This window comes from Mandrillus leucophaeus, unplaced genomic scaffold (assembly GCF_000951045.1).
Source record: "Mandrillus leucophaeus isolate KB7577 unplaced genomic scaffold, Mleu.le_1.0 Scaffold875, whole genome shotgun sequence".
Lineage (NCBI taxonomy): Eukaryota > Metazoa > Chordata > Mammalia > Primates > Cercopithecidae > Mandrillus > Mandrillus leucophaeus.
The window spans coordinates 1569691-1584974 of record NW_012109530.1 but is presented as its reverse complement, the minus strand read 5'-3'; the positions used below and the strand labels follow the sequence as shown (position 1 = coordinate 1584974).

The window sequence follows — 15284 nt, the reverse complement described above, 5'->3', positions numbered from 1 at the left end:
CTGGACACAATCTCCATTACAAAATTTAACAATGCCCAAACTGGTGCACATGTTGGTGTTAGATAGTATTGTGCATGTAAACACTCAGAACAACTTGCAGTATATGTATACCCACTCCTCCCCCAACCCTATACACTGGTAAAATACATGTTGGGAGACTACATTTGCTATGAACATACACCCCTGAGTTGAAACAAGAGTAGGATACCCAGTAAGAATGTTTATTCACTGAAGTTGTGGCAGACTGAAGGCCATGATTTCAGACTAGAAATAGAAAACTTAAGAGGACCACATGGACATTGGAAAAAAGAACATGGATTGAAATTTGCCTGGCAGAAACCTGAAAGTTAATGGTCTTCAAGGTGAATATGAAGGAACTGTAGGAGGGAAGTGGGATAATTCACATCTCCACCAATAACTAAATGTAGCCACACTAGCTTGGAGGGATTTGAGATGAGACATCTAAAATACTAGGGCATGGTGGGTGCTGGAAGACAAAAGAATGAATCACTTACTAGGAATGGCTGTGGGGAAGGGCTTGAAGGAACCATCCTCTCGCTTCCATGTGAACCATGAACATTAAACATGGAGAAATGAGGAGTGGCGGCAGATCCATTTGGTATGCATCACCTTCAGGGGATGCCGAAACAACAACAGCATTTGGTTTCCTCTATACCACTTTCACCTCCCCCACAAGCCCAGGGAGTGGGCAGCAATGGTGCTTTGTGATGCCAAAGCCACCCCAGGACTGCCATTGGCTGGGACGCTGCCTGTATGATCAAACAAAGCTCAAGGGTGTGGCTTTGTTTTGCTCTCAGGTGGGTATATATACAGGGTGGGCAAAAGCTCTGGGACAGCCCACTGGAAAGCTTCAATACAGCTGTGGAAATCTGTACCCTAGAAGAGTCTAGTGTAGAAATTCTCCAACCAACCATAATCATGGAAGAACCAACTTCAAGCACCAAAGAGAATAAAATGAAAAGCCCCTGTGAATCCAACAACAGAAAAGTTGACAAGGTCAGATTGTTAGGTTTTCAAGGGAAGGCGAGGGTGAAAGAAAGACACACAGATAGGGGGCGGGTCAAAGAGCAACACGGGTATACTGCAGACACCGGCAGAAATGGGGGGAGCAGCTTAATGCCAGAGCCCACCGCTGCATACAGGCTGGCGTACTTACAGGTATGGGTGGGAGAGGTTTGGGCAGTATGGCTTCCTGCCTGGCAGAATATTGACAAGATGTTGTTATGATCAGGCAGTTTGGCCCTTTCTCCGGTGGGATGTCACCATGGTGTTGCTTGGACCTTTAGGCCCAACAAGATATGATAGGGATGTTTCTTTAGTTGGGCTTTTATCTACCTTGTGGTCAGGCGGTTAGGTGGGATTTTTCTCAAGGCCAGAACCCCCGTGGAATGTTTCACTTTGACCAAGGTCTGCAAACTAGAGGGGAGCTTACAAAATAGTGCAGTTTAAACTAATATTCTTGCCTTCTACTTTCGTATAAAAGGAAGAGGGGCGTTGTTGAGTATCTGGCTGCCTCCTGCTGAATAGGGGAGCTGTAATCAGGGTTTGGGTTTTGAAGCAGTGGGTGTTGGACTTCAGAGTTGTTTTCCTGGAGGCACTGGTACTGGACTTGGCAGAGGAGAAGGATGGTATCCATGTGTTGCTGGGTGGCTGCCTGGACAGGGGAGTTTAGCCTTCGGGGGATAAAGCGGGATATGAGGATAAGTATACATGGGCCAATTGCAGTATTAGGAGGAGAAAGATTAGGGGACCTAAGAAAGGGGCCACCTGCTATCCCAGTGCTGAGTGCAGCAGAGATGTTTAGTTCTGCTAACACTAGAATGAGATGTAGAGCCTGCTTAGTGTGTGTGGAGGAAGATGAGACAGAAGCTACTAAAGGAACCTGGATGGTCTGCTTGTTAGGCGAAATGTTAATGTTTACACTGAAACACCAGGGTACATGCTCCTGACCAATTGGCCAGTAGGCAGAGATAAGAGTTTGTGCCATAAAGGAAGAAGACACTGGGGGTGGACAGACAAAAGTTATAGGTTATGGTGGCAAGCCATGAGAAGGTGGGTATTGAATTGTGCACAAACCCTTTGTTTTAACTTTTATGTTTTTCCAAGTTGAATAGCTGCCAGCAAGGGTAGCCCCTCTGAGGGCCTGATAGGAAATGGTGGTGGGGGAGGAGGTGAAGGTTGCTTTTGGAGAGAGAGAGATAAGTGGGTTTTTGTAACTAATAGTCATTGCGGTCCTGATAGGGCAGAAGGATACAGGTTGCAGTTGAGGGAAATGTTTGTGGATTTTTTCCAGGGAGCACCCTTGAGTTGAATACATGGAGAGTGGCACCGTCAGAGAGGGGAGGGTTTGGTAAGAGGTGTTGTATGGAATCCGATTTGTATCATGTTTAGTTAGGAGGCTATGAGGCGAAGGAGGGTGACAGCCCTGTGTGTGACTGTGTGGGTGGATTTGATGGATTGGGGGAAAAGGTGTTTAGCTGAGCAAGATATAAACAGGTTTGGGGAATGGGTTGGCTGAGTAGGTGAGATGCAGGTTTATTTTGGACCAGGTTTATGTGGACAGTTTGAAAGGAAGGGCTGTGAACTGCTGGATTTGTGTGGACAAATGAATTGAACTGTTGGAAGAAAGATGGGAGTGTGACTGATTTAAGAAGCAACGTATGAGGCTGATGAAGGGGGCTCAACTGTTAGAGGTTTGGGGTGGGGACTTAGAATATTCCACAGACAAAGAGGGCAAAAGGAGAAAAAGGAGATTTGAGTAGGAGTGAAATTTTGGAAGGTGCCCTGCAGTCTTACCTCCTGCATTCGTGTGAGAAATTGGCAGGACTATCCAGGGACATGGGGAAGGGAAACCAGGAAAGATCTAAAATAAAGTTGGAGGTAAAATATTGGAAATTGGAGACAGAGATTGTTATGCACTAAGGTGTTCTGGGTTGGCAACTTCTGAAATTCTTGTTAAGTGCAGTGAGGTTTGTCCTGTGAGGGAGAGAGAATAATTTGGGGGTGAGGAAATTTCTAGATGTAGATCTGGTGCTCTTTTTAGTTTGGAATGGTGCATTCAGTGTGGAAAGGATGTTAGCTTTGCCACTGTGGGAGTAGTTAGGATAACCTGGTGAGGATCCGTCCACTTAGGTTGGAGAGGGGAGGAGGGGGAGTCTGCGACTCAGACCCAGTCCACTGGTTGTAGGACAGGGAGGAGCGTTCTGAGGATGAACTTTTGGGCTGGGGGGAATAGGACTTAGGCTGAGGGGCTTTGGGGAAATGGCTCATAAATGCATGAGGACCAATAGGAGAAGTGAAGCCTGGGCCATTTTAACCTCTAGGGGGTTTTTTCTTTTTTTAAATTACCTGAAGATTAGGGGAGGTAAGGAATATGGAAGGCCCACTTAATGTTTAGAGCCTTTGCCAGCTGTTTGTTAACCTGTGAAACAAATGTTGGCCCATTGTCTGACTGAATTCAAGAGGAGAGTTTAAACCTGTGGATAATATGAGTGAGGAGAACAGAAGTGATGGTATGTGCCTTTTCGGTGGTTGTAGGAAAAGCTTTTATCCATCCAAAGAATGTATCTACTATTATCAGAAGGTATAGGAATCATTTGTTGGGAGACACGTGGGTGAAGCTGATTTGTTAGTCCTGTCCTGGTGAGTGTCCTCAGGCCTGGTGTATGAGAAAGGAGATGATTTGATAGCTTCCTGAGGGGAAGCTTAAGTGCAAAGGGAAGATGCCTTAGTAATATCTTTCAGATGGGCAGCCATGGTGGAAGAATGTATAGAAGTTTTTAAAAGCCGGAGTAGGGGCAGTAACAAGCATGGAAATGGTTGTGCACATATAAAAGTACAGAAGGTTTTTAACACTTGGGCAAGACACTTTTATCATTGAGGTAGAACCATTTTTTCCTGAATGGCGCCAGCCTGGGCAAGTGGGGTTTATTCCTCCTGGGTATATACAAGTTGTATGCTGGGAAAAATGGGCAATAATGAAATTTTAAGGGCTGCCTGCCAGGTTGCTGAATGTGTTCAGAAGTTTCCCTTTGTTATGGCATCAGTAGCTTTTTGGTGTCCCTTTCAGTGGATAATGGTGGCCTTCGGTGGTAGTTTAGCCACCTCCAGCAGCTTGTGTGCAAGTTTCCTATTTCTCATGGGGGTTCCTTTTGTAGTTAGAAAACCCCTTCCCTGCCAGATTAAGGTGTGAGAGTGTAGGATGTGCCACACATATTTGGAATTGGTTTCACTGTTAACTCTCCTTCTATTTGCTAGGGTGAGATCCCGGGTTAGGGCTACTAGCTTTGCTTGTTGAAAGGTAGTATGGAGTGGGAGAGCATTGGATTCTAGGAGTTCATTTTTGGCAATGATGACTTGGACAGCTGCCGGACATGGCTCCCTTAAAGAGCTTCCATTAATGAACCATGTAGGTGTTCCCCTCAAAGGAGCTTTTGAAATATGTTGGAAGCGGGAGGAGAGGGAGTTTAAGAGGTCCAGGCAGGAGTGAGAGAGCTTAGAGTTAGAGTTATTAACAAGGAGGAGGGTGGCTGAGTTGAGAGTTTTATATCTCTTGAAGGTGATTACAGGGTTAGCTATGAGTAAGGCATGTACCTGCTGTAAGCGGGATGATGGGAGGGATAGAAGGGATTGATGGTTTATGACGTCCTGTAGGTTATGAGAAGATGCAACAGTAATGTGTTGGTTGAGAGGGAGTTTCTGTGCCTCTAAGGCCAGCAAGGTGGCCATATCCAAGATTTTTAGTCAGAGTGACCAGCCTTGGATGACAGAGTCCAATTGTTTTGAGAGGTGTGCAATGGCTTCTGGGGCATCGCTGTATGTTTGACAGAGTAGTTCAAGAGCAAGGCCTTGGGCAGAATGTACATACAAAGTACAGGATGGTGGGATTGGGCAGTCCTAGTGACGGGGCCTTTAAAGGGCATTATTTATTTATTTATTTATTTATTTATTTTTTAAGTGGGAGCTGATGGGGCAAGCTGGGTTCAGGCGTTTTAGGATGGGCCCATGTGAGGCCGTGTAAAGCAGCTTGGCCAGCAAGTCAAAGTTGGGAATGCACAGCTGGAAGTATCCCACAAGGCTCAAGAAGGAGAAGAGGTCCTTTTTGGCGTGGGGAAGGGGCATATCCTGAATTAGCTCATTTTGTTGGGTTGGGATGGCCCAAGAATTAGAGGTTAGGAGAAACTGAAGGTAAGGAACCTGGGTTTGGGCTACCTGAGCTTTTGTGAGTGAGACCCGATATTCTCAATTATGGAGGAAGTTTAAAACCTTAGTGGTGTGTTGTATTGACAGGTTAAGGGAGGGACTACAGAGAAGGAGGTCATTGACATATTGGAGGAGGGTGCCAAAAGGAAGGGAAAGTTCAGCTAGGTCCTTGGTGAGGGCCTGTCTGAATAGGTGGGTGCTATCCTGGAACCCCTGTGGGAGTATGGTCCATGTTAGTTGGGTGAACGTGTGAGTATTAGGATTTGACTACATGAAAGCAAAAAAATTTGGGGAAGCCAGATTTAAGGGAATAGTGAAAAAGGCATCTTTTAGATCAAATTCAGAGAAGTGCATGGTGGATGGGGCAATATGGGAGAGTAAAGTATATGGGTTGGGGACCGCCTAATGAATTGGTACCATCACCTGGTTAACAACTCCAAGATCCTGGACCAAGAGGTAAGACCCATCTGTCTTTTGGACAACCAGGATAGGGATGGTTGTAGCGAAAGTTGACACACTTGAGAATTTGAGCTTGTTAAACTTTACAGATAATAGGTTTGAGGGCCCTGAGGCCAGCTGGGTTAAGGGGATATTGAGACTGATGAAGGAAAGTGGAGGAGTTTGAAGGGTTATTTTACCTGGGATGTTGTGTGTGGCTATTGTGGGTTTAGAAACGTTCCAAACTTTAGAATTAACAGTAGGTAACAGGGTGGATAATGAAGATGAGGGGGAGGAGAGGGAAGCATTTGGGTGGCAGAGTAAAATAAAAGGAGTAGAATTGTAGGAGCCACATTGCATGGAGTTCTGGAATTTACTTAACATTTCCCACCCCAAGATAGGGATAGGACACTGAAGGATAACCAGGAAGGTGTGGGTGAAGGGGGGTGTTGCATAGATTGTATAATAAAGGACCAGTCTGTTTGTGCCTAGAGGGGATTTCATTGCCTCTCACAATAGAGATAGAGGAACTGAGGAGAGGTCCAGAATATTCTGGTAAAACTGAATAACTATCCACTGTATCCAATAGGAAAGACACGGGCTTACTAGAGACTGAAAGTGTTATCCTGGGTTCTGAGGTGGTGGTGGTGGTGTGGGGTGGGGAGAGGGGAGGTGGCGGGTCGGCTCCAGGCCCTGTCAGTCTTCAGTTAGAGGTTATGAAGCGGGATGAAAAGTTTTGCTGAGCACAGTATGACTTTCAGTGTTCCTTGATAACACAGATGGGGCAATGTTTCCTGGGTGTCCTGGGATTAGGGCAGGCTTTTGCCCAGTGTCCCTGTTGGTTGTACTTATAACAGACTCCTAGCAATGACTGTTGCAAGATTGAGGACTTCTGTATGCGTTGGGAAACCTGTTGAATGGCAGCTGCCAACATTTGGTATTTAGTCTGGTCCTTTTTGGATTTTGGGGTTTTCAGTTCTTCCTCTCTATTATTAAAGACCTCAAATGCCACTTCAATTACATGTCTTTGGGAGGTTTGAGGGCCATCCTCTAGTTTTTTAAGTTTCTTTTGGATGTTGGGGGCTGACTGGGAGATAAAGTGTAAATGAAGGTGGATTTTGCCCTTATTGGTATTAGGGCTTTAGGTGGTATATTTACTTATGGCCTTTGAAAGGCAGGAGAGGAAAAGAGCATGGGCAGCTTTATTTATGCCAGCTACAAGGCATGATATCATATGGCCTTGTTTCTGTCTGTCCACAGAAATTGCCTGATAATTCCAATTGGGGTAAGTCCTTGGGACAGCTAGGGTCCCTATTGGGTTATGGGCAGCATCTTGTTGGTGGAGGGTGTTTGCATTGGCTTGGACAGCCATCAAAGTGTATTCAGCCATCCAGATGCATTCCCTGTCTTCTGGGGAGAGGGTGGAGGAGAGTATTAAATATATTTCTTTCCAGGTAAGGTCATAAGATTGGGTGGCATAAAAAAATTCCTTGTGGAAAGAGGTGGGATCTTTGGAAAAGGAGCCAAGTCTCTTTTTGATATGGGAGAAGTTGGCTAGAGAGATGGGAACATGATCTCAGATTATGCCTTTGTCCCTCACAATCTCCTGCAGGGGAAGGGTTTTGGAAGGCCTTTGGGTGTGTGACTGCTTGTCAGCACTAGGGGGGTGGGTGTGAGACCTGGTTTGTGGTGAAGAACGAAGGGCAGATGGAGGGCAATAGGAAGAAGGTGGAGGAGCCAGAGGCAAAGGAGAAGGAGGAAATGGTGTTGAGAGGGGGACCTAGAGAGGGGTTTTGTTTACCAGGTTGAAATTAGAGGAGAAAGGCTTGTCCTGAGGAGGAGGCATTTTTGCGGGTTTTTAGTTGAGGAAGAGGATTTGAAAAGGTGAACAAGATTGGCAGAGAGAGAGAGCAACCCAGGAACAAAGATAAGCAAAGTGCTTTCGATCCTTTACCATTGCATTAGAGAAAGTTTTTTAGATTATATTCAATTTGGAAGTTGAAAGTTTTGTTATCTGAAGGGAATGAGTATCTGCAGAGGGTAGTGAATACCCCAAAGGGAAGCGAGTACCTCAGAAGGGAGTTAATATCCCAGAAAAGAGCAAGTACCCAGAAGGGGAGTGAATACCCTGGAGAAAAGTGAGTACCCAATTCCTCCCAGGAGAATGGATGTAGGAGAGCTGGGATGTACCGAAGAGCTGTGGCAGCTCTTCACAGTCCCCTGGTGGCCAGAGCAGCTGGAATGGCAAGCATTCTGAAGGCATTCCCTGAGAAGGCAGGCTGTGGTCACCTGGTGACCAGGGAGACCTCCAATCCAGTGCTAGGATTTTCTGGAGAACCAGCAGAAATAGAGGAAAATCTGGAAAGGAGGAAAAGGGAGACTCACACACTAACTGGAGACTGGTGTTGGATGTAAGGTCTAGCAATGGGGGTGATCCTTCCTGGAGCCACCCAGAAAGGGGAAGGAAGCAAAGAGGACGGTGAGTTTGATCAGGACCTAGAGGTCAGCCCAGGACTGGAGATGATGAGACAATAAGGAGAACTGGGCTGGAAACAGGTAGTCCACTCAGGATATGGAAACAGGCTCAAGTCTAGTTTTTGCTGCTTGCTGCTTTCCAGTATGCAAAAGAAGATTTACCTGGTAGAACTCAATCCCCATCCCAGGTTTTGGCACCAAAATGTTAGGTTTTGAAAGGAAGGCAAGGGTTAAAGAAAGACACACAAAGAGGGGACCACTAAAACACCTACACAGGTATATTGCTGACAGCTGCAGAAGTGGGGGACCAGCTTAATGCCACAGCCCACTACCACTTACAGGCTGGGGTACTTACAGGTATGGGTGGGAGGGAGCTGGGCAGTATGGGATGCTGCCTGGCAGGATATTAAGATATTCTTATGACCAGGTGGTTTGACCCTTTTTCCTGTGGGATGTCATTGTGGTATTTCTTGGACCTTTGCCCAGCAAGATATGATAGGAATGTTTCTTAGTTGGGTCTTTGTCCATCTTGTAGTCAAGTGGTTAGGCAGGATGTTTCTCACAGCCTGAACCCCTACAGAATGTTTCACTTTGACCAAGGTCTGTGAAATAGCAGGGAGCTTACAAAATCGTGCAGTTTGGAGTAACACAGATGACCCTACCCATGCTCCTCTTCTTCCCCATAGATCCCTACCCTATGATTCCACCTTGTTCTTCTCAGACACAAGCCCCTTCCTCAACCTGCATTCCTTCTTATAAAACCCCCCTTGCTATCTATTCTCTACCCTCTTCACCCAAAATAATGCCTTTCTGGCCTCTCCCTGTTTTTTTTTTTTTAAACCAGAAGAAGAAGCATCTGGACAGAGCCTCAGCCCCTGAACAGAGTTTGAAAGAGACAGTAAAAGCAAAATATCCAACATTAGTGTTTTACTACAGGAAGAATAAGAAAAGAAATTCAAATCAACTGGAGAATAAAGAGCCCACCGAGAACTCCACTGATCCAATCAAAGAGAAAGGAGACCTAAACATATCTGCAGGATCTCCACAGGAGGGTGGGGAGAATTAGTCCAACATAGAGAAACCAAATTGGACAAATCATTGCCACTGATGGCAATGATTACAATAAAATCAGTTTGAGGAGCTGATGACTGTGTATACCTCTGCCTTTTTTTCTAATGGTGGGGAGGAAGGGAAGGGAAAAGATAGGCATTTGAGAACAGAGGGATATGAGATCCTGTAGCACTGGCAGACAGATCCACAGGTTAGGCAGACATTGTAAATAAGGACTGGCCAGGGGAGACTGATTCCTGGAGACAGATTTTCTTCTGAAAATTTTATCTCACAGGGGAGGAAGAAAAGGATTTGGTGTTCCTTGGAGCATGTGCATATTTAGAAGAGCACATAAAAAGATCTGTATTGTATGTAGGTGACAGTGACACTCTTTCCAAAATGAAGACATCAAAATCACCACCTTCAGGCCACATACCTCAGAGTGGTGTGTTTTATAACTCACCCAATGCTGTGAGCAGCTGAAGGTCCTCAAAAGGACCAAGAACCTCACCCTACAGAAAGTAAGAGAGCATGCCATACACAATAAAATAATGGTGTTTGGAGGACATGGTCCCAATACTAGGTCCCAATACTAGGGCACTTGATAAGAAACTCTAGGTGGAGCAGTCACCTACCAAGTGTGGGGCACTGGGAGTGGCCTGTGTCTACTGTAGGCAACAAACAGAAGCATTGTCTACAGAGAATTTCAATACAAGAATTCAAGTAAAAGCTGGTATTTTTATTACCATTTCCATACACCAGCATTTCTAGAGAATGTCAGTGATTAAGAATTCTTCCCCTAGAGGCAGAGCTTGCAGTGAGCCGAGATCGCACCACTGCACTCCAGCCTGGGTGACAGAGCAAGACTCTGTCTCAAAAAAAAAAAAAAAAAAAAAAGAAAAGAAATTCTTCCCCTAAAATAAAATATCGTTTTTATTGGTGGAAATACAATAGAGTGGTTTTGGCATCAATGTAGAGGGCTGAGTTGCATTCCTTGAGTTTACGGCTCAAGACCCTCTCCTGTTTATTCACTCATTCACTCTCCTTTATTTCCATGGCCCAGTTTTATTCCTCTTGTCTTCATTGGCAATCATTGTAATGCATTTGATGTATATCCTTTTCTTTGTATGATTGTCAATATACTTTATTGTTTGTGGACATTTGTTTTTAATGTATATATCCATTGTCAATATTTAATGTTTCACTCAGGCCTATATTTAAGATGCATCTATGTATGTCTAATCTGTTCCTCCCTTGTCGGATATATTTTTATATTATATAAATTTAAGAAAGATATTTGGATTTTTAATATTTGTACCCACCTTCTGGTCCATGTTTTGTTTAATTTCTACCTTAGTATGACATTTTCTTTTGAGTGACTGTAAATAGTGTCATGTGTTTAATTTTGATTTCCACATGTTCAATGTTAGTATATAGAAATGTGATGGATTTTTAATGTTTTAAAGAAATTTTATTTGGTATATTTCAGGTTTACAACATGTTATTATGGGATGTATACATATATATATATATAAAGTTAAATGGTTACAGTGGTAAAAATGATTAGCATATCTCTCTTCTCACATTTTTAAGTGTGTGACAATAGCAGCTAAACTCTACTTATTTAAAAAAAAGTTAGTGATATAATTCATTAGCTTTAGTCTCCCTGTACATTAGATCACTATACTTGTTCATCCTACATATCTGATCTTTTGTATCCTTTGACTTACATCTCCCCATTTCTTCTCCAATCCCCAATGTTTCATTCTCTACCTCTATCTATTGAACCCCTTATTTATATAGTCTACATATGAGGTCATATAATCTTTTTCTTTCTGTCTGGATTATTTAACTAAGTGTGATGTCCTCCTGGTCCATCCATGTTCTGGAAAATGCCAAGATCTTTTTTTTTAAGTGGAGGAAGGATGTTAAAGAGCAGATGGATGGTAACCAAAAGAAGGGATAATGAAAATCTTTCTTCTGGCTCTTTTCTAACTTTGTCTTCAGGACCTAGGCATATTCTAACGTCCAAAATTTCTCTTCCAAAATCTGTTGTCACTACAGGTGTCCATCTTGGAAAAAGCCTAACATAATATGGACATGGCCCTTGATTTCTATAGAAAAATCTCATAGATCCTCACTCTGAATCAGGGAGTATGAGAAGCCCTATTATATCTCTTTCCCTTTGGTTCACCAATCATTGATAAACATTTTTCTGTTCTAGATAGAACTTCCATAATTCCCAAGTACACTCTGGCATTTATATTCATTTATTTGTATGTGGATGTCCAGTTGTCCAAGCATCATTTGTTGAAAATATAATTCATTGAATTACTGTGACATCCTTTTCTATGTTCAATTGACCATAGCTTTATCAGTTTATTCCTGTTCTCTAAATTTTATTCTATCAATTAGTACGTTTAAAAGTATCTAAGCAGTATGCTTTCTTGAATGCTATGGCTTTGTGGTAAGTTTTGAAATAGGAAGGGGAGAGTCATTCAACTTTGCTTTTCTTTTACAATATTGGTTTGGCTGTTCTAGGCCCTTTAAATGTACATGGGTTTTAAGATAAGCTTGTCAATATTTGCAAAAAATGCAGGTGGGATCTTGATTGGGCGTACATTGAATCTGTACCTCGATTTGGGGAATATTGAAGTCAGACTTTATCTCTAAGATCTTTCAATGCTAGGGTGCTCCAGAGTTCAGTCCTTAGACATACCCTTTTACCCTTCTGCGCTTTTATCCTTTATTGCTTTAAATGACATCTATATGCATATGACAACCAAAATTATATCTTCACCCTAAATCTCTCCCTGAAGCCCAAGCTCACTAGTTTATGCATTCATCTGAGTACTTAATAAACATTCCAAAATTAATATAGTCAATGATAATTTTACAAGAAACAATAACATTGTGCTTATCACATTCAAGGTACTCTTTTTAAGACCATATGTAACCTGATGAGGCGATTATCATTTTTCCCTTCAAAAAAAATGAGATAAACACTAGATACATAAATGACTAAGTTCACATAGAAAGTGTCAGAATCCAAGATTTGAACCAGTCATGCTGAACCCAGAGCCTACACACTTCACAATACCTCATATCATTTCTTCTAATTAGAGCATATGCTTTCTCTATCTACATACTTATCTTCTCCTTTTTCTTGGAAAATAAATTTCTTGGGGAGAATTCTTCTCCTAGCCATTTCTGTAATAACATAAATTATGTGAATAAAAGAACATAATAATGAATGCCTGCAGTTTCTCACTCGCCCAGCTTGACTACGTTCTCAGACTATACTGTTGAGTTGCCTTAAGGGAATTAGTATGAGGAAGTTAGTGTTTATAGTTTATCAGTGGAAACTGCTGTTTATCAATTCCTAACCACTTCCTGGATGTTTTCTCTATTGCTATGGTTAGGCTTTGTGTCCCCACTCAGATCTCATCTTGGATTATAATTCCCGTAATCCCCATAATCTCCATGTGTCAAGAAAGAGACCATGTGGTGGTAATTGGATCGTGGGGACAGTTTCCTCCATGCTGCTCTCATGATAGTGAGTGAGTTCTCAGGAGATCTGGTGATTTTATAAGTACTTGGTAGTTCCTCATGCATTCATTCTCCTTTCTGTTGCCTTGTGAAGAAGGTACCTTGCTTTCCCTTCTCCTTCCACCATGATTCTAAGTTTCCTGAGGCCTGCAAAACCATGCTGAACTGTGAGTCAATTAAACCTCCTTTTTTTTAAATAAATTACCCAGTCTCAGGCAGTTCTTTATAGCAGTGTGTAAGTGGACTGATGCATCTCTAGAATCTGTAGCGATCTTAAAATAAACAGAAGAAAATAATAGACTTTCAATAGCGGTTCAACACATAATGAATCCCAGTTGATTCTGATGTGAAGTGCTAGAACTCAGGTCTTTACATGATATCTGTAACTACTTACACTCTGATCTCCTTTTTTTTTTTCTTTGAAAGCACTTGCACTAGTGACATTTGAATCTCTTCATCGTTCTTTTTTTTTTTTTTTTGAATTGTAACTGTTGGCTTTCTGAGTGTCTTTCAGTTTCCTATATGTGCCAATGTCTTTTCTACATGGAGACTGTTTCTCATTTTTTTCTCTTTGCCTGGAATTATTTTCTCCCTTCTATACACAGTGCCAGATCGCACTTAAATTATTATTGGTTACATTAATTAATAACCTTAGGTCTTTAGCCCATGGGTACCTCCACACTTGAGTTCCTCTCTGGCCACTTTATGTAAAGTTTTATCCAACACCTCCTGTCCCCATAGCTAACATTTTATATGCCTTCCTGGCATTATTGTTTTCTTGTTAATAATTATCATTCTCAAATATATTTTACTTTCTTCTTCTTGTTTTCAGTTTGCTTTCTCCAGTATATTACAAATTCCATGACAACAATTATCTCAGCCTGTTTTATTCACTACTATATTCTCATGACTTCAGAAAGTGTCTAGCATGTAATAAGTACTTAATAAATATTTGTTGCATTGAGTCTTCAATATACATAATTTATTCAACAAACACTTATTAAGCATTTATTATGTTCCAGGTACTATGCTATGTACTGAGGATATGTCGCAGAACAAGACTGACATTACCACTGCACTTAAACCTGTGAAAAGCAGGTAAGTAAATGGGCATTTGCAATATAAAGTGTTAAGGAAGTAAGACAGGAGTCAGCAAACTGTGGAGGCATATTAGAGGAGCATCTTGTCTAGCCTGTGGCATCAGAGGATGCTTCTGAAATCTGAAGAACTGAGACCTGAAGTTACTGGCGTAGCTTATGTAGATTTCTGTAGTATATTGTCTGAACCAGGGGTCAGTAAATTTTTATCTGTCAACTTTTCTCTATCAAGAGTCAGTTAACAAATATTTTAGGTTTGTGGGTCACATATGGTCCCCATTACAATTAACCAATTTTACCCTTGTTGCAAAAGCAGTCATAAATAATGCATAAACTAATAGCATGGCTCTTTGCCAATACAACTTCAATTGCAAAGAAAGGTGGCAGCACAAACTATCTTTTCATAACTCTCAATATAGCCCCATGGATTTCAATTTTTTTTAAGTAACAGAACACTTTCTTCAAAAACACTTTATGTGGAATACCAGTACCTAATGAGACAAATGTCCTTGATTAAAACTGTGGTGGAAGTCTGGAGACCCTTACCTCTCTTTCCCAGTGATTAGAGGAACAAGTAGGTAAGCTTCCTTCTTCCAGCATAACAATCATCCACTTTTCATTTCTCTTTCTCCTTATATGGTTTCCTCCACATCCCTTATAATAATAGCTGAGGCCAATAAGGTTGTTCTAACTAAGAAAATCAAACCAGAAAAGTTGATATTCAAAAATAGAATCAGCCCAATTTATTTGGGAAATTCTCAAAGATACAGCTATGTATTGAATTGTGCACTACTGCCCCCACTCCACCCACCAAATTCATATGTTGAAGGAATACTTTTTATTGTGATTGTATTAGTCCAGTCTCATACTGCTATAAAGAAATACCTGAAACTAGGTAATTTTTAAAGAAAAGAGGTTTAATTGACTCAGTTCCACAGGCTATACATGAAGCATGGCTGGGAACGCCTCAGGAAACTTACAATCATGGCAGAAGGCAAAGGGGAAGCAGGCACATCTTCACACGGTGGCAGGAGAGAGATAGTGAAGGGGGAGATGCTACACACTTTTACACAACCAAATCTCATGAGAACTCACTTGCTATCATGAGAACAGCAAGAAGGATGTCTGCCCCCATGATCCAAACACCTCCCACCAGGCCTGTCCTCTAATATTGAGGACTACAATTGGATATGAATGAGATTTAGGTGGGGACACAGATGCAAACCACATCAGTGACTGTATTTGGAGACAGGGCTTGTAAGGAGGTAATTAAAGTTAAATTAGGTCATAAGAGTGTGGTCCTGATATAATACGATTATTATCCTTACAAGAAGAAACAGAACATCTCCCACTCCTTACTCCTTTCTCCCTCATCACATGGACCATAGGAAGCCTATACGAGGAAACAAAGAGAAGGCAGCCTTCTACAACCCAGAAGCCAGGAAGAGAAAC

General features: G+C 42.2%; 1 protein-coding gene across 1 annotated transcript; it reads left to right on the top strand.

Annotated features, from left to right (window-relative positions):
- Nucleotides 1-848: 848 nt before the first annotated feature.
- Nucleotides 849-9248, top strand: LOC105531249 (sperm protein associated with the nucleus on the X chromosome N4). The gene is made up of 2 exons (XM_011969135.1): nucleotides 849-1017; nucleotides 8981-9248. The coding sequence occupies exons 1-2, from the start codon at nucleotides 940-942 to the stop codon at nucleotides 9200-9202; spliced, it is 300 nt and encodes a 99-aa protein (XP_011824525.1). The 5' UTR covers nucleotides 849-939; the 3' UTR covers nucleotides 9203-9248.
- The last annotated feature ends 6036 nt before the right edge of the window (nucleotides 9249-15284 follow it).